The 24,443-nt window shown below is 45.0% G+C and overlaps 1 protein-coding gene across 3 annotated transcripts in view; it reads left to right on the plus strand.

Annotated features, from left to right (window-relative positions):
* Positions 1-3,693: 3,693 nt before the first annotated feature.
* mcamb (melanoma cell adhesion molecule b) overlaps positions 3,694-24,443 on the plus strand; it is a 32,662-nt gene continuing 11,912 nt past the window's right edge. For 2 of the 3 annotated variants that reach the window (XM_076146090.1, XM_076146092.1), the window contains exon 1: positions 3,697-3,876. In XM_076146090.1, coding sequence (XP_076002205.1) covers positions 3,813-3,876 — 64 coding nt within the window. In that variant the 5' untranslated portion in view covers positions 3,697-3,812. Of the gene's footprint in view, positions 3,877-24,443 lie in introns of all 3 variants that reach the window. The other variant, XM_076146089.1, reaches the window with a different exon arrangement.

Genomic DNA, 24,443 nt, shown 5'->3' on the forward strand with positions numbered 1-24,443 from the left:
GATCACTCTTTGTTGTCCTTTCCGTTTTTACACAAACGCTACAGGATTGCTCGTTGCAGGGGGGTAAACATTTGGTCACTGTGGTGCAGTGATCCAGAGAGGATGTTATGTTGGCTTTAATACAACACAAAATCCAAATATCATTTGGCTCTGAGAGGCAGAGGGAACTGCTCTGATGTTTTATCAGTTTTGCCTCATATTTCCATCAAAACACAGCAAATGTGCCTGTGCCACTGCAAAACAGATCCGCTCTGATAGCTTTAGGAGGGACAGAAAAACAGAGCAGCTGTGAACCATAAAGGACCACTTCACCAAACGCACCATGGCATTCAGTTTCATACACACACACTTTCTATTCTATTCTTTTTCTTCTGCACAGCGCAGTTCATGTTAAACTTTAATTATTGATCACCGGCAGAGAATTCACACTTTTATGATCTGTATACAGGTGAAATTATATTGGGAAACCAAGATTATAACATGGAGATGAGATTTAATACCAGAGGGATTAGTTGAAGTTGAACAGGCTGGACATAAGAAATATATAAAGAAACAAATATATATTTTGTGCAAATGGGTGTGGCAAATATGGATAAATGTGATCAATAGACACAAGGAATCCTGAGAAAACCCAATTTCACTAATTTAGGGCTCTAATCAACAAAAGTAAGACACCAACATTTAAAAGCGCCACTGCCGGGCCAACGGGTGCCAAACTTCCAAGAGTTCCACCTGCTTCACCGCAATCCCTTAATAAGCTTTGGAAATTTCCCACTAAAAGATAAACAGACAAAAAACATTATCCTTAGTGGAGATAAACATACACCAGACTGAAGGGGAGCATCACAGTGTTATCCTTCACTATAAACGCTGCTGATACTCCCGAGCCGTCTCTGCCTCACACAAAAAGCTTTTATGTTCGCTGAGGAGACAGAGACTAACCTGGAATAGTCTGCCAGATATAAACAAAGACAAAAACACCTCTAATGTTGCAGTGAGAATAGCAGAGATCACAACGAAACAAATCCTAACCAATCTAATATTCTTGTAACTCGATAACGACCTTCCCCGAATGGCCCGATACGACTAAAGAATAAAATGAAGCACTAATATTATCCCTGCTGTCCTCTCTCTTCCGCTGAGGCCAGTCCCACCACAGCGTCGACGAGGATGAATCAAAAGCAAAACCAACTCCAGCCACCACGACATCCCTCTGGCGAAAACCTCCCCTGACCTCCGTAATCCTTTGAGGACATTTCACCGTGCAGACAGACCCTCCGTCCGCCTCGGACTAATTTCTGACCAGCCACTCTTTTCCTGTGCGGCAGAGGTCTGGACTAGGGGGCATCTCGGTTGGCAGACGCTGAAATGTGTTCCAGCTGCGAAGGTTACACAGATCAGTGTACACGACCCTGCATTCTTTGATGGCCGTCCAAGTGTTGGGACTGTAATGGTTCACACGGGATCAAATAATGCTACACTCATAAGGAGTGAAAGTGGACAGTGATTTTTTAAAAAGTTTGATCAGTGGGCAGTGTCTGGGCAGGTGATGCATTTTTGCCTTATTCTGCACGTCAGTATCCAGCATTTCTGAACTTTGTATCCATTGGTCAGGAGTTTACAGCTTCTATTTTAGATTATATCCTGTTACTTCTTATGTTTTCATAAGAAGTGCCTGCTGGTTGACTTGCTTTTTTCTTTTTTTTTTTTTGCAGGATTTTCCTCAAATGGCTTTGAACCCATTATGGCAGAAGAGTGTGGCAAAAATGTGCTGTGATTGTGATAAGTACCTGCAAGATGGCAGTGTGAAGGCCTGAACAATGATTTCTGTACCTGAAAGAAGAAGAAGTTACAAGCAGTTTGCAGTGTCTGAGCAGCTGCCTTTGGCTGCTGATTGTTTGTAAACAACAGGTGCAGCCAATTAAGCAGAGCCACAGAGCTGAGTCAGTCTGAACAGGACTGAAAGACGGAAGCCTGAAGGCCTGAAAAATGTTTGAAATGGTTTTCTCTTCCTGAAAGTATAAAGACATACAGTAGTATTTTTGGTCAGGATACACTTTTATGACAAATAAAGCTTTGAAGTTATTTTTCTCTGTCTTCTCTTTTGGGCAGCACGGTGTGGTTAGCAAAAAGCTTGTGGGTTTTAATCCTTGTCCTGCCCTCTTCCACGGGTTCTCTGCAAAAAGGAGGAGACACAGTATCTATTATTGCATGCTTACTGTCAGTATTTGTGTACTGTACTGTAGATTGGCAAACACTTGAGACCAAAGGGGCGGCATCACCAGAATAGTATCATGTTATCTGGCGTGTGGTTTATTTAGGGAGTCGGTCCGAATCATCTCCCATCGTGGCCTCATTATTACTGTATATCCATATTAAGTCTGGCATCTAGCACGGAGATGGAGTCACATTCACTACGTTTATTACACTCTAGATATAAATAAGATTAATGTAAACATCTGTGCCATATTACTGATGGAGAACATCATTCTTTTAGATAATGTTTCTCACAGCTGATATTTATTACATTACGATCATTTGGCAGACGCTTTTATCCAAAGCGACTTACATTACATTATATTACCACCCTTCGCAGAGGGGGGAGCAATTGAGGGTTCGGTGCCTTGCTCAGGGGCACCTCGGCAGGGACTCGAACTGGCAACCCCCCAGTTCTTAAGCGGAAGCTCTACCCACTTGACTACTGCCTCCTCATTTATAATTCCTGTTATCGCAGATATTCTCAAGCCGCACCCGAGAAGCTGCAAAATGTAGTGTGCAGACAGAAAACACAGCAAATACAAAGACTGGCACACTGGAGTTCTGAGTATTTGCTGTCTCTTCCGTGTGGTGGTGGTGTTTGTTCAGGCTGCATCCATTGCCATGGTGCAGCCTCCCTGCAAACCACTGCTGATATTATTATTAAGTCAATACACAAAGGTCAACAGGCACTGATGAGGCCCTGGATGAGTCTGTTATGCAAAACGAGCCGTCCTGCCACACCAGACTGATAAGCACATGCTTCACTAATGCACAACACATCGAAATTAGACCTGGCCAGCCTTGCCTTCTACCCCTAAAATTCAATTATCACCCCAGACCTCCGCCCTCGGCCCCTCCCTCACAGGGCCAGGGTTTGTACACTGTAAGAAATGTCCATGCAAAAGAACTTCACCTGGTGTTTTCATTCAGTAGTTTTGCAAAAGTAGTAATAAAAAATATCATCGCCCATTACAAAAAATACTCAAGTCAAAGTCATTTAGCTGCTGATGTAGGGTAAAACAATTTCCAAGTTCCTTTCTGATATTAGTTGTGACTTCTCAAATATTCCAACTTTTTTGTCAGCACTTGCAAGACTTTAAACCCCCCCAAAACATTCCCGCTTTATTTTGACTTTTTCTCTGTGCCATATTTGAAAAAAAAAGAAAAAAGACGTAAACGTTTTTGGCGAAAATATAAATACTTAACCAAAGTACAACTTGTCAGAAAAATTACACAAGTAGTGTAGTAAATGATGTACTTTTGTACTTTGCGACTTGGAAACACGGTTTGTATCCAACTGAACAAAGTTTTACAGATCCGATATGATAAGAAAGACTTTTTGTGCAGTGGACCTTCTATCGCTCTCTCTCTCTCTCTCTCTCTCTCTCTCTCTCTCTCTCTGTCTCTCGCTCTCTCGCTCTCTCACTCCCAGCCTGTCACACTCCCTCCTCACCCACACACACACTCTCTCACACACACACGCACCGCGGGACGCACAGGAGCTTGCACCACCACCGTCTTCTTCGTCGTCGTTCAACAACCAACCATCCACCATGGCTGTACGGGACATCGCCTCTCTGCTCGTCGGGGTTTTGCTCCTCTTCCTCACCGGCGGAGGTGAGTGAGCGCCGGTTAAACCTCTGCCGCTGTGGGTCTCACCGGTCCCGGGCGGGATGCGGGGCTGGAGCCGCGAAACTTTCCTTTCAGGTGCCGCGCGTAATACGAGGAAACGTGCTTGATTGGCGACATTGAAACATTGAAAACGCGACGAAACGAGCAGTTGCATGTTGTTGTGTCTTGATATAAAAGTGGAAATGCGGGGTTTTCATCATTTTCCTGGGGGGGTTTCCCGGTCCTGGTCCTGTCAGAGACCATCGCTCGGTTCGCCCCTGTCCCGCTGTGGAGGTGTGGGTCCTGCGTGGAAGCTGCATGCTGCGATGCTGCACAGACCTCCATTTGCTTACACTCACTTTCAGTCAAAATCAACAAACGCTGGTAAAGTTTCCAGTCATGGTAGCAGTTTAAGCTGGCAGGTTCACTGTTCACTAACTTGTGTTTATGAGAGGATTACTGCAGTTACTTATCTGAAGAGGAATGTTACTTTATTTAAGAATACTCGACAAGTATACCGCACTGCCTTATGAATGAATGGATGCACCAGGATGCTCCTGTAGAGAATGTGTGTGTGTGGACACAATTTCATGTTTTTCTTGAATGACTTTCTCTTGTAAATTCTGGAGATATTTGGCGTTCACTCACCAGCTATATAGGCCTTTGAATGGACCCCTACAGACCCCTGTGCTTTTATTCTGAAAGGTAAGTCCAGTGCAATAAAAGCAAAGTGTATCTTCTGGATTCCCAAATAGAACCATGTAATGCTATGATGACAGTCTTCTCCGACGACTTCATGTTCAGAATGCAGCTGTTTCAGGGTGAAATGTCATTCTGAGGCAACAGTGTAGATATTTGTATGTAGCACAGGGACCCATAGAGGTCCATTCAAAGACCTCCTGACCTGGCAAGTAGACGCCAAATATCTCCAGAATGCGGCAATTCCCCAAGAAAAAGTCGGTGACCCAGTTCACACACAATTATCACTTTAAGAGAAATATTAAGATGAACAAGTTTAGGAAGATGATTTATTTGGAAGGGAATGCAGCCGGATTTACGCTGAGGAACCGAGTATAGAACACATAACGTTCCTGTGGATGAATGCGCCATTGTCCCCTGTTACTTTGTGAATTTGAATGGATTTCCTTTGCACAGTGGGCGTGTTGTGTGTAGGTTTTGTGATGCATGTAAACTCAGAGGAATGAAGAGAGGAATCAACGAGTGAAGTCACAGCAAACAGTTTTTAGATTTTGACGTTCTTGAGTCAGATTTGCTCATTTCCACCCGGTATGATGTCAGATATGGTGAAGGTGTTCCAGGCTGGGAGGAGGCAGACCACGGGGTAGACCCAGAACATAATGGAGGGCTTATAAAGACCCATCTGGCCTGGGAACATCTTGGGACCCCCACCCAAGGGACATCTGGCTACATGGCTACATCGCTCATCTCGTGGCCTCCTTGACCTCCGACACGGATAAATGCGGAAAAAAGGGGATGGATGTATGGATGAAAGTTTGAACAGACAAGTTTGCTGTATTTTTAGACGCTGGAGGTTCTAATCAGGCAGCTCTCCTCTCCGTCTGCTTTCTGTCAGCTCTCCGTCTGTTTCCCAGCAGCGATCAAGTGGCTCGGTGCGGCCCAGGCGAATAGCTCGACTGTGTTTCTATCACACACACACACACACACATTCCCACAGTGGAATCTGGCTCTTGCTGTTCCCGGTTTACAGCGTGTTGTTTGCATGGCGTTGCCGTGTCATGCTAAACAAGGGGAAGAAAAATGTTTCCCTGAGGAGATCATAACCTTCAGATCTCCACTCTACACCATCATTGAGAGACAGATTACTTCTTAAACGGCTCAACTGTGTCCGACACTAAGGACGAGTCGGATTGCAGCTTGCCGGATGCTCGACGAGGTGCGGATGTCTGATTATTTTTAGCAGAGAGGGCGAGTGCAGATTTATATGTCGCGCCGTCTCCGCCGTCCATGTTACAGCTTCACTTCAAAGTTGTTTGTCTTCGCTTCAAAAAGCAGGTCGGCGTTCCTCTTTGCCAGCCTGACTTCCCTCCTCTCTCTCAGGTCCTCCTCCCTCGTCTTCACCTCTCCTTGTCCGTGTTGGTCGCTGACCGTGGGCCTCTTCCCCCCCCCCCCTCCCTTGTATTGTGCCGATTTCCTGTTTAAGTGCAACCTCGCCATTGTCTGCCGCCTCCTCTCCTCCTCCTCCTCTTCCTGGACCTCTCCTTCTCCTGCTTTCTTATCTTTCCCCTTGGGTCACGGCCCCTGTGCGCCTTGGTGCCCCCTTGCTTCCATTACTGTTTTACATCCCTGGAGTTGTTCGGCAGGAGGTTTGGCATGTTTCCCCTCCACTGTGTTGGATTTCAAACAGCGCCGTGATTAGATTGATAAGCCTGTCAAAGAGGAGAAAGTATCATCGTTTCCATCTGCTGATGATACAGTTATGGCCTCTGTGGGGTTCAGATTGTCTCCCTTTTTGGGGGTTAAGCTGTTTAAAAGCCCCTATTCGAGTTGGAATCCTTTCACATATACGAGCAAGGCGAGTCTGATTTTGTCAGTGTGAGAACTTGGTCTCCAGTAACCGATGACATCAGAGGAAAAATGGGCTTGTCAGACGGCTGTGACCCCTGATAAGGATATAATTCACTTCCTGTGACATCAACCAATCAAGGGAGGCCAAAGAGCAGACACATTAGACCTCTCATTTAAAGGTCAGTGCTTTCTGCTGCTGCCGAGGGCTTCTGTCCTGGTTTCATCTGCTCAAAACAACTGCTGCTCCTCACAAAGAGCGAGCTGGTCACCGGACAATAAATGCCCTTGTTGCGCCTGGACCGCAGCATAGAAAATCGAGGTCCAGCAATCTGGCAGAAGATCAGCAGAGCAGAGCGCGTCTGAAATAGAACGATTCCCTTCCGGTCGATATCCACACTGAGGAATGTTTCAGTTCCACACATTTGAGCTACTGATGTTGAGGTTGGACTTTGCCAGGAAGAGTTAGTTTGGAGCTGGTCTTCGTTACGTGACACCAGGAAAAAGAGTCGTGTGAAGCAGAATTCACCCACTTGCAGTTAAGTAACAAATAAACATTTGGTCTTGCAACGTGTTGAAATTGGGCGAATCAAACCTCTGAAGACGAAGGCCTCGTAACAGATTCTCCTGGTTCCCACGCATCATCTACATCCTGGAAAACGTCATGGAATGTGAAGCTATGAGGGTGAGAATTCCACCCCTCCCCTCCCCCCAACCTGAAACTTTAACCACTCTGTCTGCACCTCACTGGTAGCTGTAAGTGCATTACAGAGAGGCTTAAACATGGGAAAAAATGTAGAGCAAAAAGTCTGAAGTATCGATTTTTCAGGTTTTCTGCTTCATTGTTTCATAAAGATCACAACACGTTACAAGACCACACTGCAACACACCTTATGATATGTTAGACACGTGGACGAGCTCACTGCCTTTACATTCATGTTGACAAACATCTCAGACGATGACATCATCAGGGTTTCTTCAACTTGTAAACTCAGGATTCTTGATGTAACATGAGTTTACAAGTCTGTGGCGTCCGACGTGATCTTTTCAACTTTTGGACCCAATTCTCATGTTGAATCTGCACAAAATATGTGTTCATTGTCTTTGTTTAGTCAAAAAGAAGTCAAAGCCAAAAAGCAGATGATTAAGTCACTTGCACCTTCAGCAGCAACAAGTTGAATTTTTCAGTCTCTCACGTGACTTTGGAGGAACTTTAGCCCACTCTTCTTTACAGCATCGTTTGACTCCGTTGATGTTTGAGCGGGTTTGATAGTGCTTGACTCTCTCAAGGTCCAGTTACTGAGCTCTGGATTCTTGTTTAGCCACTCAGTCCTAGATTGAGCTTTAGTTGTTGGACAGATGGTCTCGGTCCACTTGTGCTCCGGTCCTAATCGTCACCCCTCCAGTTCCTTGTCCAGAGGAAGGTACTTATCTCGCGCACTGTTTGTGTTCCCCAGCAACAAACTCCTCAGGGCTCCACACAGAGGAGCAGCAGCCCTCTCTGCTTGTGATCTGCTCCATGACAGCGCATCATCAATCTGCACATTTCTGCCCTTTGTTTTGACTTATTCACTGTTGTTAAGATTTGGGAAACATAATCCAGAACCCCCCCCCGAGTGGAATCTGGGAAGGAAGCAGCACATAGACGTCACAGGATGAATCTCAGTGCCAGGCGGCTAAATGTAGGACAGCAGAACGCTATGATAAAACACAAACGGATCTGGCAATAGTTGGTTTGGATAAGGAGGTGGTGGTTCTCGTCCCCCGTTACGGATCCTGGATGAGTGCCACTATAGCCGCACTGCACGCCAGCGTGACTCTGCAACCTAAAAACGCCACTGAGAATGTGACAACTTTGTATAGAACATAGAAATTTACGATCCCTGGTACGATTCCATGGTTCAGTGAGCGATGTAGAATGAAATTACAGTTTAGAATAAAGGAGCAGTGTGAGTGGTATTTGCCCGTGACCAATCGCTGGTATGAAAGGGCAAATGGAGAATCTGTGTTCATTACTCAGTCACACTTTGACAGTGTGTAATGGGTTTAGTTAGGGCTCGTGATGGGTAGCTGGATGTTTTAAATCACAGTTTTCAAATTTGTCCCTATCAGATCAGAGATAACCAAAACGCATACGCCCAGTAAAGTTGAATGAATTTGTGCGTGTTGGACAACAAACACTCTGCTTGTGTTTGCTGTTTTTGTGGCTTATTTTTGATGTTTTTTTTGGTTTTGCTCCCCACTGTGCTGTATAATAGCTTTATGCTGCCGGAAAGTCGAATTGTCACCGGAAAATGTTTCCTTTCTCTGTTTGATCTTCCTATTGATGTGAATAACGTCCATTATCACCATTACCTGGGTCAATACAGCAGAGCGGCCATGCAGTGTGTGTGTGTATGTGTGTGGGTGGATGCAGTCAGTCAGCTGTTTATGGCAGAGAAAGCTCTGTGCTGTTGTCATCGTGGCCGTGTTGTTTACGTTTTCCAGCCCACTAAGTAACCACCAATGGTTGTTTGTATAATGTAGTTAAAGCTATGAAAGAATATGCAGCCGAGCGGCGTTGATTGAGATCTTTAACACCAGCAGCTTTTTTACCAAAGCCAGTGGACATACAGATGTTTACAGTGTGAAAGGAAGGAAGTTTATATTTTCCTTTGTTCTGCGCTCTTATCCGATGAGGGGAAATGCAGCACTCATGTCAGAGTTTCGCTGCTCGTGGAAAAACACTTTTCACTCTAAACAAAGCAAATCGGCTCTTAAGTGCTTCTTGAAAATCCCTCAATTTTGCCAGTTTTGATAATCTAAACCCAGAGCAACCAAGATAGCGTGTTCTCTCCATCAGTGTGTTTACATTCACATTAGAGCTTTGATTCTCCACAGAATAGAGAAACAAATCGGAATGCGGCCAGAAAACAAAGCTGTCAGACCTCAAGTACATGTTGTGAAAATGTCACATATACTGAAACACAACACATAAGCTTTACTATATAACACCTCTGTGAAGATTCAGCTGTTGTACCTGGATTATAGGGATACAGGGATTACTGCAGTACAGACGCACATGGGAGCAGAGTGTGTGCGTGTGGACGTAGCGACTCTGCCTTGTCTGCAGATGTGCACTGAGGCGTTTCATCTGTAAACTATATAGATCCCGGGCACAAGTTGGACAGTTTGAGTGTGTGCTGATCTATTGTTCTATATCTGTCTGCAGGGCAGATCCATCCATATCAGGCGCTTTAGAGAGCATCTATAGATGCCTGCTAACTCCCTCACTGTTACCACTTACTGCAACAGGCTTTGAAGTTGCCCCGACAGACGGACAGCTGCACACACCTGATGCCCTCACAGTCCAGCTTCACACTCACACACACACACAGAGACACACAAAGGCTCAGATTACTGCCGTTTGCAATGTCACACACATGCACAAATGGAGCATGTGCACACTCGTTGTCTCTGGCTGTTAAATCCCACACGTCTGTCTGAGCCTAATGAGCTTCTGTCACAATGTTTACTTTTTATTACAGCAAAGCTACTGCAGTGCTGTTTTACACAGACATAAAACAACCCGACTGTTTGAACTTTGGAGCAGGGATGATTAGTCGATAGTCGATTAATCGCTGTTTTAATCGATTAATCAAATATTAATCGCTAATGCCAGTTTTATATTATAGGCTGTGTCTGTTGTGCTTTAAGAGGCTGAAGAAGTATTTTGCATCACTTTTAAAACTTTATTTGAACTGTGAAGCCGATTACAACAGTGCAATGTGACGACATGCCGCATTGAATCAGCAGCACCGATACAAACTCCAGCTTCATGTTGCTGCGGGGAGACGAGTCAGTAGGTCACCAAGGAAACGAGGTGATTGTGTAAAGATGCGGTGAAGAGGCTGAACTGTGGCGGAATGACCGTTCAGATTCCATTTCAGTCTGTTTAATGGAACATGTGTTACCCAAAAATAACCACAGCAGACTAATGTGTTGGATAATTGTGTTTGTCTGCTCCGCAAGTGTCTTTTAATGTGTTTTTGTAATAATGGTGCTTTGTGTTTGGCCACTGAGTTAATGCCTTTTTATAGACTGTTACAGTGGAAACATGGCTACTGTTGGAACTAAAAGAGGGAAAGTTGCACTTCATGGAGGGAAGTTAGATATTCTCTTCTATCCTATTCTTTTCTATTCATTGATTTTATGAACCAGTGAGTCATTAATGAAGTGCTGTGTCGCCCATGTTAATGGGTGAACCCACAGGAGAGAAGCAGCTTTGCAAACAAACTTGGCTTCTCGTTACCAATGCGGCTTGGGTACGACTGTTTACAATTCTTAATTTGACCTTCTTTGGTTTCCGTCCTCAGTCTTTTTCTGTTCTGCTCAGACGTGCAGCAAACGACCAGGAATGTAACCAGATGACTCAACACACATTCACTGTAGAAATTTTTATCAGTCCTGATTAACGGCAAGTGCTTTCATGAAAGGGGAGTGGATGGCTGCTCAAAGTATTTTTCAGATCTGAGATTCTGTGATTTGTCATCCTGTGTTTTTTCAGTTGAGCTTTCTTTCTTTTTATTGGATTTTCTACAGACCAGAGGAGGAGGAGGGCCAGTGGGTATTGTTTGCCCGACTCTGTCATGGTAAAGACGAGCTGCAGTAGACACATATGAAATGAGGATTGTAAACAATAGCGTGCTGTTTCCAACATGCCAGTGTATAAGTCCTGGAGGCAGACAGACATAAGAAGAGAAAAGCGTGTGGGCGACATAAATGTTGATTTACAATGTTTAGCCTGATAGAAAAGTGTTTGATAATCATTTGATTGTTACATTGACTGAATTTATTTGATAAACCAAAATGCAGTACAATACTTTGCAAACGAAGAAAAAACCAACATATCTGAGATCTGTCTGCTCCTGGAAATATTCCAATTCCCTCTTTCTCCTGTTCTGGGTCAAAGGTCGTTGTTTTGGCTCCAGACCAGCCAGTTGTCCCATCTCGTCAGTCACACTGCTTCCGATGTCAGCATGATTGGTTGGTACACAGCCTTTTGGCGTGAAGAAATGGTGCACATTCTTAACCGCTGCGAGGGCGTGGAGTTGTGACTGTCGCAAGGTTTTGTGGAAGATGTTGTAATTGACACCATTCACACGCTGGGATGGGTTCAGAAATGTGTGAAATGTGGGTCGTGTGTGTATTGTTAAATGAAAAACATCTGAGCCAATTCCCAAACTTGCTGAAGCTTTGTGACGTCATCAAACTCACACTAACGTACTGTACGACATAATATAAACTCTAAAGAAACTGACTTAGTTATCTCGGGTAAACAGACAAACAAACAAACAAACAAAGATGTGCTTGTCCTGTCAGCTATGGAGGAGAGAATGTGTGAGCCAATTTGTCCTTACAGACACATTAAAAGGCTGCTGAGTTTTATGAGTCAGGTTTTACTGTTCCATTATCCTGCTGGCTTACACTCATGTTGCACTTAGTCTACATTCAGTTCACGTCCATGTTCCACAGCCTCGGCCTGTTTGGTGACTGGTGTTTGTGCTCGGACGGTATTGCCAGTGTGTGTTTAGTTACTTAGTTACTATTCCACTATGAATAACACAAAACCATAGAAGGAAGTCATTTACATCATGGTGCAAACAGCTGCTTTAATGCGTCCCTCCTCCCGACCTGTTACGTTTGTCCCGGATGATGCGAGCCAAACAATTTCCTGCCTCGGACTATTTAAGGATTAAAATGTGATGAGCTTATCGGAGCCAAATTAAATCCAGCTATTAAATAAGGTGATGAAAATACTCGCTGCCCTCCACCGGGTCTGAGCGAGAGCACAAACACAGATACATGGGCGTAGGCGGATGTAATGTTAGTGCTGTGTGGTCCAAACCCTCGGCTCTTTATTTTACAGTAAATACTCAAGGAAATAAAAAGAGCTGTCAGTCAGTTTAAGAGTGATGATGGGTTCCAATCCTGTGTTTTGGTTGTTTGTTTGATTTACTTCTGGATCAACAGAGTGAAACTTTAAGTAACCACTGAAACAAACCTCTTACTACTTTTCAAAAACAGAAATGTGATGTGTGATGTGTCTGATTAAGTGTTTATAGAGTTAGTTCGGCCCACATCTGTTTATATCAATAAGAACATGTTGGACCACCAAAATCCAAAAACCGAAGCTTTAATTTGGTTAACCAATGCGGAGAGGTTGAGGAAAAAAAGACAACATTTGCAAACATATAATTTAACTGTATTGGTATAGCGCCACCATCAGGTTGATTGATGTTTAACGTTTTACACAAATGATGATGTCACATGTCCACCAAGTTTGGTTACAGTCGACTGATTAATTCTGTCATAGTAAAATGCAAATAAATCTAAACGAAAATACTACGATGAAATTTTTGTCCGGCCATGCAAACAAATTGCAAAATTGCAAAAAATGCGGCCGAGTTCCACAGAAACTCTCAATCAGCTAACGGACAAACACGCGCAAAAAAAACTAAACCTGAGAGAAAAGTTGTTGCGTGGTGGATCTTATCCAGTCGGAATTTGCTCATGGGAACGTTTTCCAGCTTTTGATGAGCAGAGGCAGACACGTGCTTCTTATTTGTAAAGTGAAACTGAAGCAGAGTCGATTACAATCTTCCCTTTTTATCTTTGTTTACATTTCGGTTGTCAAAACAGTGTTTTCCTCGAGGAGTACTTGCTTGTGCACGGATATTATTGGATGATAAACGATTCTTTTCATTGTATGTTGTAGTCAAGTAAATATTATCGAGACGCTTTGAATCGAGATCATTGATTGAAGTTTCATCTGGAAAGGAATGAGGAGATGATGTCATCCATAGAATCATGAGCTGCCACACTTGATGATTTCTGCTGAGCTGTGCGTTTCTGTAATTGATGTGCTCGTCCACTTCTCCACTCTGCCCCGAGGTCAAACACACACACAGCCTCTCTGTCCCTCCCCGCTTGCCGTTACCAACGTGAGAGAAACACTTGCTGCTGACCTCCTGATCCCACCACTGCTCGCTTCTGTCTGTCTGCTCAGTGTGACGCTGCTGCTCCTCCACCAGCCACTGTGACTGAATCAAAGTGACATGTCGCTCACAACAGGGTGTCTATGGGCCCAGAACATCCTGGAAAAGCCATGGAATTTGAAAAATGTTTGCCAGTTCTGGAAAGGTTTGGAAATGCCAAATTAAAAATGTTAATGTTTTGATAATGGTTGGAAATCTTGATAAATTCAGTTAAAACCTGCAAACACTGATGATATTTTCCTTCAGGGAAAATCACATTCATATAATCTCAGACTTGCTTGAGTCATTATCTTAATACAGACACATAGAAAGTTTGGTATTTTAATTGGAAGCGCTGCATAGATCTCCTTCCATTCCCACTGGCTCCTGTGCCTTCCAGGGCAGACACGGATTATGTTGACCTGACCTGCCCCAGTCACAGAAGTGCAAGCTCATAAAACCATAACAGAAACACAGATAAGGTATCTCCCAGTCCCATAACCAGCTTACTGAAACCAGGATGATGATGATGATGATGTGTGATGATGAGAGTGCGGAGTAAGCACGTTACTGAAGCACATGTAAACACACGGAGTGACGTGTTGGGAGCAGGCGGCCTGGAGGAGGAGCTCACAGCAGGATGTTCACTCTGTGGTGGGTCGAAACCGAGTTAAGTGGTGTAGAACATGAATCTAGACTAAGACATGGAGGCTGTGTTGGGGTAACCTTCAGGAGAGCCAGGGGGTCTAACAGAGATCTGAACAGAGCACATGAGCCCAGAGGCTCTGTCCTCAACCTGCTCAGATTCACTTTGAGCCGGAGGATCTGAAGTCGTCCTCTGGGACTCGGACCTGCACCAGTAGAGACTGGAGGCTTGTTGGGAGCTCTGCTCTCTCCTGCTCTCATGCAGCTCAAAGCCCTGCTTAATAATGGATGTTGTTTTCCTGAAATAATGCTCTAATGCCCATTAGGAGCCTTTTAACCTAATGCAGCCGATCAGGCCTCAGCAGTGCTGCTCGCTGACTCCACACTGCAGACTGAAGTGGATCCTGTGGCCGCACAGTGTTTAGTTACAGTCGGTCGCTGTTTGTATTTGACTTCTTTTATAGTTTTCACTTGTATGCCTTCAGTGTTAGTGTAAATTAAGGCCTAACGTTATCGTGTGTCATCTGTCACACTGGGCTGCACACAGCGTTTCTAGTCAGTCCTTCATCCTGTTTCTCTCATCTTGTTTCTGTCCAGACTGAAATGTGATTATAAAGAGGTTTTTACTCTCCGCTTGGCTGTTATGAATTAATTCAATTCAATTCACTTCAAGTCATTTTCATCAGTATTCCCCGAATAGAAACAGCTGATACAGTAAAAGAGATCATTGTTGCCATGGCTGTGTTGCGTCAGCACAGTGTCCCAACATGTGATGTGTGATGATCTTCAGCTTTTTGGTTCGTCCTGTGATGAGCTTTTGGCAATGTGAGGGAGAACATGAGTCAACATCATCACTTTTACCCTTTTCATAAGGAAATAGAGATGATGGGACTGCAATTTAACTCAGATTTGTCTCGGTGGTTTGATACCAAGTGACCATGAATCAGCTGGGAGTTCCCGCACACGTGTGTGTACACACACACACACACAAACAGTCAAACACCTTTCTATGATCCACAGACCATCCAATTGTGTTTATAAGGCACTTTTCATGCACTTTTAAACCAAAGTGATGAGATCAGTAGACTGTAGATCAAAATAAAACGAAAAAAATAAATGTTATTTTCTAAATTTTCTAAACAAAATTACATTGTAATTAAAAAGTCACTTAATTAAAAAAAAACATTTAATAGACATTTTAAAACAATTTAAAATGTTTGCACTTGCAGCACCCACCAAAAAAGGACATGGGTGCTGCTGAATAGCTGGTATCCTATGAGCAGACCAGTGTGTGTGTGTGTGTGTTTGTCTGAACTGTCCTCACAGGCTTCCTGTGCTTTCTATCTTTAGCCCGAATATGCCAACAGCAAGCAACGCACATCCCATACTTGTAAAGTCATGGGACCTCTGTGCATGTGTGTCTCGCTCTCTCTCTCTCTCTTTCTCTCTCTGTCGCTGTCTCTCTCTCTCTCTCTCTCTCTCTCTCTCTCTCTGTCAGTGCCATACGTAACTCCTGTCCCCGTGGCCTTTCCCATACTTCTGAGCAGATTGTGTTATTTTACTTCTACCCGCTGCAGACACATTTTTTTGGTCAGGGACGTGGGAAAGAGGATGGAGGGGGCGTTTATACCATCATGGGAGCAGGCATGAGGAAGTGGCCCACTGAGACACACACACACACACACATACACAGGCAAAGAATTGTGAGATTGAGAGTAATTACGGTGATTATATTATGTTTTTTTAATATTGGAAGAGTCACTGAGTTGGACATGGGAAGATGACCAGATCCCACGTGAAGTCAGAAGTCACGTTCAGCAGATATGTCATGTGTGTGGGTATATCAAAATAGCTGAGGGTGGAAACTTTGAGGAATGGGGAGTTTCTCTTGTTGCCAAGTAGTTATCAAAGGCTGAGGAACAGGGCGACCTTGCTTTGGTGTGCAAAGAGAGAGAGAGACCAAAGAGCTGCTTATCAAAGAGGGATTAGCCTCAGGTCAGTCAAGCTGTGGTGGTCCTCACAAACTCAAGACCTGGGGTGGGATCTTCACAGCTGTGGCCTGACACTCCTCTGATGTTGTTGTTGTTTTGATGCTCATCCAAGTCTGCTGTTATATTAGGATAAGACGGAGACGTGAAATTGGCACAAATCAAGCTGCCTGGACGCTGGGATCCTGTTAGTACTGAGTGCATGTAAATGTGCTGACAGCTTATATTTCAAGCATATACAGTTATAGTGTGGAGTGTCATATTGTGGCATCCAGAGAAACCTCACCTGTGGGAAGTGCAGTGTGCAATCAAACAAACACATGTTCCACCTCATACAGTAACATACAGGACAGTCACATGCATCTTAATAATGAAAGCCCCGCCCACATTTGGCCCTACTTCGCTGACCTCAAGAGTCCTGCCGCCCTTCATCAGGAGACTCAGCCAAGGTTTTATTATAGTATTATTCTAGTTGTGAGTCAGGAGCGATGAGAACCAAGCCAGGTCTGGCCTGAGCTGATCCCTGGAACAGGTGCTCCTCTGAAATGGAATATTGAGTCAGATCGCTCGTGTAGAAACCGGAGAGCCCGCCGCGTCCCCTGCTGCTGTGTGGTCCGGTCCGATCCTCTAAACTGTATTTACATTCCCCATGTCCTCCGTCTTCGTCTCCCCTGCCTTTGGAAATCGTTAATTCTGATGGCATGTTGAGTGGAGACTGCCGGCATTCGGCTCCAGCACCCTGGGGATTGGTGTGTGTGTGTGTGTGTTAAGGTCTGTGTGGCAAGTTGACCTTGTTTTCTCCCGGGCGTTGTGGGAATGTTCAGTTCACTGTGGTTGTTGCAGCTGCTCCTGCCTGTCTCATTGTCCCACACACAGCAATTAAAACATCACCTGAACCCCCCTCTCACACACACACACACACACACACAGACACAGGAAAGCCCAGCCTCTACTGTACACACTCACTTCTTCTTTTCACTGAACCCAGGAAGTTCACTTGTCTCTGGTTTCGTTTGTTAGCAGGAGGACTCAAAGTTCTTATCTGACTCAGTAGAAGGTTTGGGTGTGGCCAACACATTTTGGTGCTGCTCTGAACACAGGGATTGATCCAGAATTTTCCCAGAGGCTTTTCCACTTTTACCCCAAAATTTGGACAGTCCAGTTGCTCCCCATGCTCTTGCGCTAGGGGGCCAGATCTGGGGTCAGGGTGCCTATGTTTAAGGCAGCAGTAAGCATTGCTGCTGCTGCTGCTGCTGCTGCTGCTGCTGCTGCGACGAGGGCTAGATCCCTCTGCCAGCCTCCTGCCTGTGTAAACAGATCATTGTGTGGATGTGACCACAGGAGGCACCGCAGCTGGGAAGCAAAGCCTGAGTCTCTGTGGTTGTGGGCACAAACCGTACGAATTATTTTAATGAATCATTAACGTTGGCAGATGTGGTATTTTAGACATGTTTACCACTTTATTCAAAACTGGGCACATTGTTGCCTGGCATCGAGAAGGCACTGGGTTTGAATCCCATGCCAGCCCTCGGGCGAACTAAGGCGCAATTTAGTTTATATGGGTGAAATGCAGAAGAACGGTTGCACCACAGAATCGTGAGTCCAAAAACAAACAAACATGTAAGCGACATCTGGATTACTACTCTGATCGCGATCCATCCACACCTAAACCTGTAATTCCTCTGGAGTTGAGTTTCCAGATGCTATTTCTGAATGATGTCGTTGGTGGGCACGATGTACTTCAGATAGCTGGAGGGTGTGTGTGTGTGTGTGTGAGATGTAACATCAGCCAAAGGTCACACCAACGAGACGTATCAGATCTGATTCTGTTTTCATGACTTTAATTAGCCCACAGGAGTCAGAAAAGCTTTGATAAGTGAAAAGAGCTAAGAGAGAGAAAATTTGCTTGCATATTTATGGGGAAAATATTTGGAATTCTGGGTAAAATACACCAAGGGTCGTAGTGCCTGGCGTCTGGGGGCTCCGTCTGATCTCCACTCATTAGCACCAAGGCAAACGGGATCAAAGAGGGCTTCAAAACGGCAAAACAAAATCTCATACAGAAATCATATTATTCGTTGGCGCGGCTCATGCGTGGTGATATTCATGAACCGGGCTGCATGTGGAGTTTCTGGATAAATGCCTGAGTGTCTGGAGCGTCGGAGGTGGTGGGGAGGGGGGGGCGGGGTTTTTGAGTCACTGAGGGTCCTGTCGCTCTGAGCGCCTTGTTAAAATGCCTCGCGTTGTGTCACAGGGCTGTGATTGATGAACGTCTGACAAGGCCTTTAGTGTCCGTGTCCTCAGGAATGCCTCATAAGATTCTTCTTGCACCATTTGGGGACTTAGCAAAGTGGGGCTTCTGTTCTGGCCCAAACGATCCGTGTGTGAGGGAGGTTTGTCCGTCCCTCGTTTATCTCAGATGTCTCTGGGCTGAACTGCTGAAACACAGTGGCAGTTTACAGATTTATACTCCTGTGAGAGGACATGTAAACAAACACCTACGCGGAGAAGGGCTTTGTGGGAAAATGGGTGGGAAAACGAAAAGGGTCGGATTCTCCCCTGCAACCCCTGCGCACTTCCCAAAGCTCAACACGGATCGTGCAGTCCAAACTATCTCATGGGTTGAATTCCTCAACTTTCTGGTGGGATTTGAACAGTAGAAGAAAGCGGATAACACACAAGATGGAGTCGGCAAAGTCTGAAAATACAAACATTTATATGATCCGGCACACAAGTTTTATAAACAGAGCAGTTCCTGTCACAAGAGAACTGTGTTTGTACGTTGGGGTTTGCTAAATGTGACACAGCCCCCCCGTGGAGACATGAATGTGATATCATGTGATCTAATGTTAATGAAGGTCCTAGAATGTCCCATGCGTAAGGTTTGATGTTCCTTGAGCTTCAAGCTACTCTCCTGCTACCGGCAGGTTTCGTCTGGTCCCACTCCAACATTTTCGTCTTTACATTGCAGTAAAAGCACTGTCGCAGTTTCCAGGTGACATCAGCTTGATGTTTGAGTGCGCCCACAATGAGTTTTCTCTTCAGAATTGTCTTCCAACGCCACAGTATGATCAACATGTCAACAGTCTGGAATCATTTCATCTTCATACAAGATGCTTAAGTACTGTAACATACAGCATGTTAACACTGTGTACTATGGAGATTAGCACATAGTATGTACAGTATGTTGTTGGTATGTGATATGTGGCTGGGACACAGTGACATATGGGACGCCTGGACCGTAACATGTGACCGTTTACAGCCTGTTGGTTTTCATATCAACAAAGTTAGAGACTGTGAAAATCTGTCAGATAACGGCCGTTCATCTGCCTCTGGGTTATTATAAGTAATAGTCCGGTATAATCGCATAGACTGCAGTGGTTTGGCTTTGAAGCTTACAGAGTGACGACCATTTGTTACGATGTTTTACGATCTGGCCGATTCATAAAACAGTGCCAGTTGGGACGTCGCTGCGGCCAAATTGGATCACGCTAACTGTGTTCCCTCATTCATAAATGTGTGTTACTGCTCTGTGTTAACCAGAGATTCATAAAACCATTAAGAGCTGATTGAGTCTGCCAGTATTGTGTTGATTAGTTTATTTAAACGGAAATATTGATCTGATTTCGCACACATTCTATTAGCACCGAGCCTCTTCCTCAAGCATTAGCTCTGCATCTCTCTCCCTCTGTTGTTTTTGAGGGTCATTCGGAGAAGTTAGTGTAAGTTGCTGTTAGTGTTTTACTTTCTTTCTCTCGTACTCGTGCGGGCATTTGCGGTATCCGCAGGGGGGCAGTCTTACATATAGCTGTAGATTCTCATTGGGATTCACCCTTTGACATTAACAGCACGCTGCTAATGGGGCACTGCTGCGCTAATTAACACAAGAGAAGCCTTACTAAAGAGCTTCAGTTGTGGCTCTGCTAATTTATGGTGCTGCTGTGTGGTAACTGGTATTTTATTTTTCTATTGATGAATTATCCCCAATGTTTCGCATTAGTGGCCCACCGGGTGTCTGCATGAATCACTGGCCGGCGCTGTAAACAGATCTTTAACAGCAGTTGTGCAGAACCAAGGAATCGGTTGAGCTTTGTGTATGAAGTCTTTCTCTAGCCTCTCTAGTGTGTGTGTGCGTGTGTCTTCAGAGATGAAGCAATTCGTCTTCTCTCGCCGACCTACCTGCGTCTTTTCTTCCTCCTTATCCTCTCCGTCTCGTCTCTTATCTCCCTTTTTTTCTCCCCCTTGTGAACTCGACACTCTGTTCAGTCCGCTCCGGCCTTTCTTGCCTGACACAAAGAGCAGCCTGACCGGGGCACCGTTTTCCCATGGACACCGCTCCGTTCCTAAAAGCCCGGGCTGCTATTTCTGGTGCCAGTCGGGTCACCGCTCTGTAATTGCGCTGTATCATGTAAGCAAACCAGCGTGATAGGCCATTGTTATTCTTAGATGTGACGGGGGCTGGAAACATGTCACTTCGGCTTGTGCGTGAGTGGAAAGTTACTCTGTGGCTGTTTCACCGCACAACCACCAACAAACAACTGCATGTAGCCAACTTCAAATGTAATATTCCAGTTTAGAGAAGCTTTAAAATGATAACGATCTCAGACTAATGCTTACACTACCAATGATATTAGTAGTTTAGGTGAATCAGCCCGGAATGACGATTAATAAAGTATCTTAAAAAAAAAAAAATCTTAGAACAGGAACAATGCAAATGTTGCCATAGAGACAAGCAGTGCCAGCACCTTCTAGCATCAAAAACAAACAACAACAACAACAACAACAACAACACAATATGGGCACTTTTTGTTATCCATTCATCTTCTTCTTAGAACTACGCTGGGATACGCTTGTTTTTGCGCAACAAGTTTAGTTTACGTTGCCATAGGTTACTCTCTGGAAAAGTGTCATTTGGCTGGTAAATAAGTGTGGAATCCCTGTTAGTCAAATGATTAAATATCTCACGAGTTCCTTAGCAATGCCATCACCCGACAGGATACGCAAGCGAATGAGGGAAAGCAATTAAAACAAGTTTCACGATCCAACACACACTCTCACACACTCTCACACACACACACGCACATTTGCACCACATTGCGTAGTAATTTATAGCCTTGATTCATTGCCTTTTTCTCTGGAGCTAATCGTAACCATCATTGCCTTGTGCCAAACCCAGCGCCTTAACCTCAAACTAATCCTGACGTTAACCCCAAAACCAGGTCTTAACCCTTAAATCAACGGTTAATGTTACAGGGAAGAGTTCACACACACACACACACACACACACTTCTCATCAGATATTCATCCTCTTGCTCTCCTCTCGGTCTCGGCTGAGTGGAGTCTCAGGCTCTTCCCTGTGTAAATTAAACATGAATCGGCGTCAAAGCGAGAGAATCCTTGGTATGTAAATGTTGACGTGGTATCTTTAGAATCTAAACTCGTGCTGGCTGGAACTGATTATATAAGGGAGCTCTGCAGCGTAAACACAAACCGCTCGCTCTTTCTACGGGATTAATGGAGGCTGGATTCGCAGGCTGTCCCGCCTGCAGGAGGAGCAGAGAAGGTGAAAGGTGAACGGGGAGATAACGCAGCACGGCGTGTGTCATGCGCCAGCTGCCGCGGGACATTTGTAAAGCGTGTAATAATCTGTTTATTGCTGGAGGCTCGCCTCAGGTTCAGGGTCGCCTCAGATTATTTAGATACATGAGGGTGCGTGTGTGTGTGTATGTGTTTGAATATGTACAAAAAGATCCCACAGCTTTAAGATCTCTGTGTTTCTGCGCGTGTGTGTGTGTGTGTGTGTGTGTGTGTGTGTGTGTGTGTGTGGAGTCACATGACTTGGATTTGCCATGGACTCGTGCCACAGACTTGTTGACTTTGAGAATCAGAGTTAATGGCCAAGTTGTTCTAGCGCCACCATCAGGTCCATTGGTGTTTCATTCTTTTGCGCCACCAAGTTTGGTTACATTAAACTTATTCATTTATGAGATGCATCACTTTTTGAAGGATGAGCCACGCCCACTCCACCTTAAACCAAAACAGTCACAACAATCAAAAAACAAAGATGAAACTTTTGTCCGACTTGGTCCAGATGTTCTACTTGTACAGATTCCATGACAGCAGCAGGAGGAAAATCGAAACGGGGTAAAATGAAAGTGGGCGTGGCTTATATGGTGTGTGGAGAGATGTGGATAGACCGAGTGACTCATTTATTCTCATATTTTATAAAAACAGATTCTTCTTAATGTGACATTACTGGGTTTGATCTTAGTTTGGGCCAAAATCCAAGAAATCCAGGAAAAAAAGAAGTTTGATTTAATGACTCACAGTTCAGAAGTCAGAGACCAAAACATGAAAAGTGGTTTCTGGATTGAAACTGGCTTGTGTCTTCAGATTTGTGTTCAAAAGAGATGACAAGACGCTTATCTGCTTTGAATGGCAGCTAATGGTAATGAAGGCAAGCGTCCTCCTCCTCCTCCTATTCTCCTCCTCTCTCGTCGCTGTCGACCATCTGCGGTCTGGGCCTTCTGCCAGATCAGACGGCGGGGAGTGCGGGTCGACTGCTGTGGCGGCGGCGGCGGCGTGTCAACGAAACCATCACGGTTGGAAATTCAGAACACATTTTAGCCTTTGAACAGCCACATTCATCTGCCGTACCTGTCAGAGTGTGTGAGATGTGCGTCTGTGCTCCGAAATTAAAAAAATACACGTGGTCAGGTTCACGGCGGCGTAGTTCTTCCTCACATGTTCTGACAGGTTCAGTTACACATGAGGAGATTTGGCGTTGGAGGCCCATAGCCAGACAGGAAGCTCTGTTATCATCACTCGCTACACAGAAAGCGATTGTTTGGTCAACAATGAAATCAAAGTCTTTTGTGATACGGGCCTTTCCCCCTGCAGAGTGAGGCCTCATCCCCTCTCTCTCACCCTCTGATAAGCAGAGGAGTGTGTGCGCGTGTGTGTGAGCTTTGTTGCTCTCGTTTTTCGGGGGCTGCCGCTGCTTTCGTCGTGTTTACGTTTTAGGCGACTTTGCTTTCGGTCCAGGGATCGCCAGCAGCTCGGACTGGAGTTACGGCAGCAGAGACCGGAACTCTTTCAAGCTGCTGAGCAAATTGTGTGTGTGTGTGTTTTTGACCTGTGGGTTTCTGCATGTTCTGAGTTAAGTGTCTCTCTTGGTGCCACGCTGTACAGTTGTGTGCATTAGATCAAACACACACGTTCTTCACAAACTCAAACCATATTTGAGCCCCAGTTTGAGTAATTGAGTGAACATATTTACAAAAATTATTATATTATTTTGAGCGATTGTGTGTGTTTCCCTACCCTCTTCTCTCCTCCAAACCTTTACGGAAACACACACACTCACATGTTCGCATAGATTTTCTGCAGTGGGTTGAACACATTCCACAGCGTGTGAGATTTCGCTCTTGGGGCAAACACTCTTCGGGGGTAAAGAATATTATTTGCTAAAGTAGCTCATAAAGAGTTTTTCCCAGCATGCCGTGGTCACGGGGCGCTTGGCTCTGTCAAGCTCCGAACTCGGGCTTTGATCCAACCTTCTGGACCTCTAATATCGGCTCTCTCATCAGCAGGAGGGATCGATCTGAGGCCTTGGAGTGCCAGATTCCTTAATTGATGCACTGTGGAGATGAATATTGGTCAAATTACTAACGAGATTTGATCAAGACTCCCAGGAGGGAGTGGACAGATACCGGCCACGAGACTGGACGGGGGCAGAGTTTGAGAAACCCGAAAAACCATTTTCAGCCCTTTACCTACCACACTTTGGTCCATAAGCCCTTAGGTGGAGGCCGGGGGTGAAGGAGAGTGAGTCAGCGTTGTCCTCCCGTCGCTAATGGCCAGGAAACGTCTATGTCGGAGAAACTAATTGGATTTCTTCAACAGGAAAGCATCCGCCCAGCTCCATTAGGCAGCAGTAAACAGCAACACACAGGAGAGGGGGAGGCAGTTGGGAGAGAAGAAAGGGAAGGAGAAATGAAAGGAGGGAGAACAGGAGGAGAGCGGAGCGTTCAGTAGTGTGATGGGATGAGGCTCCGTAAATGTTTACTGTCGGGATAATGATGTTTGGGAACATATCTGGCTAATGAGTTGGGACATCTGCTGTTATGGGAATCTAAGTCGTTCCAGGTGTTACTTTGTGATTTTCACTTCTGCTGTTTGAGGAACGTTTTGATGTCACACACAGACGTTTGTTCTGTCGAGGCTTTTTAGATGGCTGACGTTTTGTTTGTAAACAAATCCCGTAATTCCGTCCTGCTCAAGGGCACCTGGTGCGTGTTAATGAGCTCTGACTCCCTCAGCTGGCTTTATTGTGCCGCTCGGGGGTGTTAAACCAATAACAAACCTCATTCTAATATAA

This window comes from Genypterus blacodes, unplaced genomic scaffold (genome assembly GCF_046128005.1).
Source record: "Genypterus blacodes isolate CSIRO-AG114 ecotype Tasmania unplaced genomic scaffold, CSIRO-AGI_Gbla_v1 ptg000032l_1, whole genome shotgun sequence".
Taxonomy (NCBI): domain Eukaryota; kingdom Metazoa; phylum Chordata; class Actinopteri; order Ophidiiformes; family Ophidiidae; genus Genypterus; species Genypterus blacodes.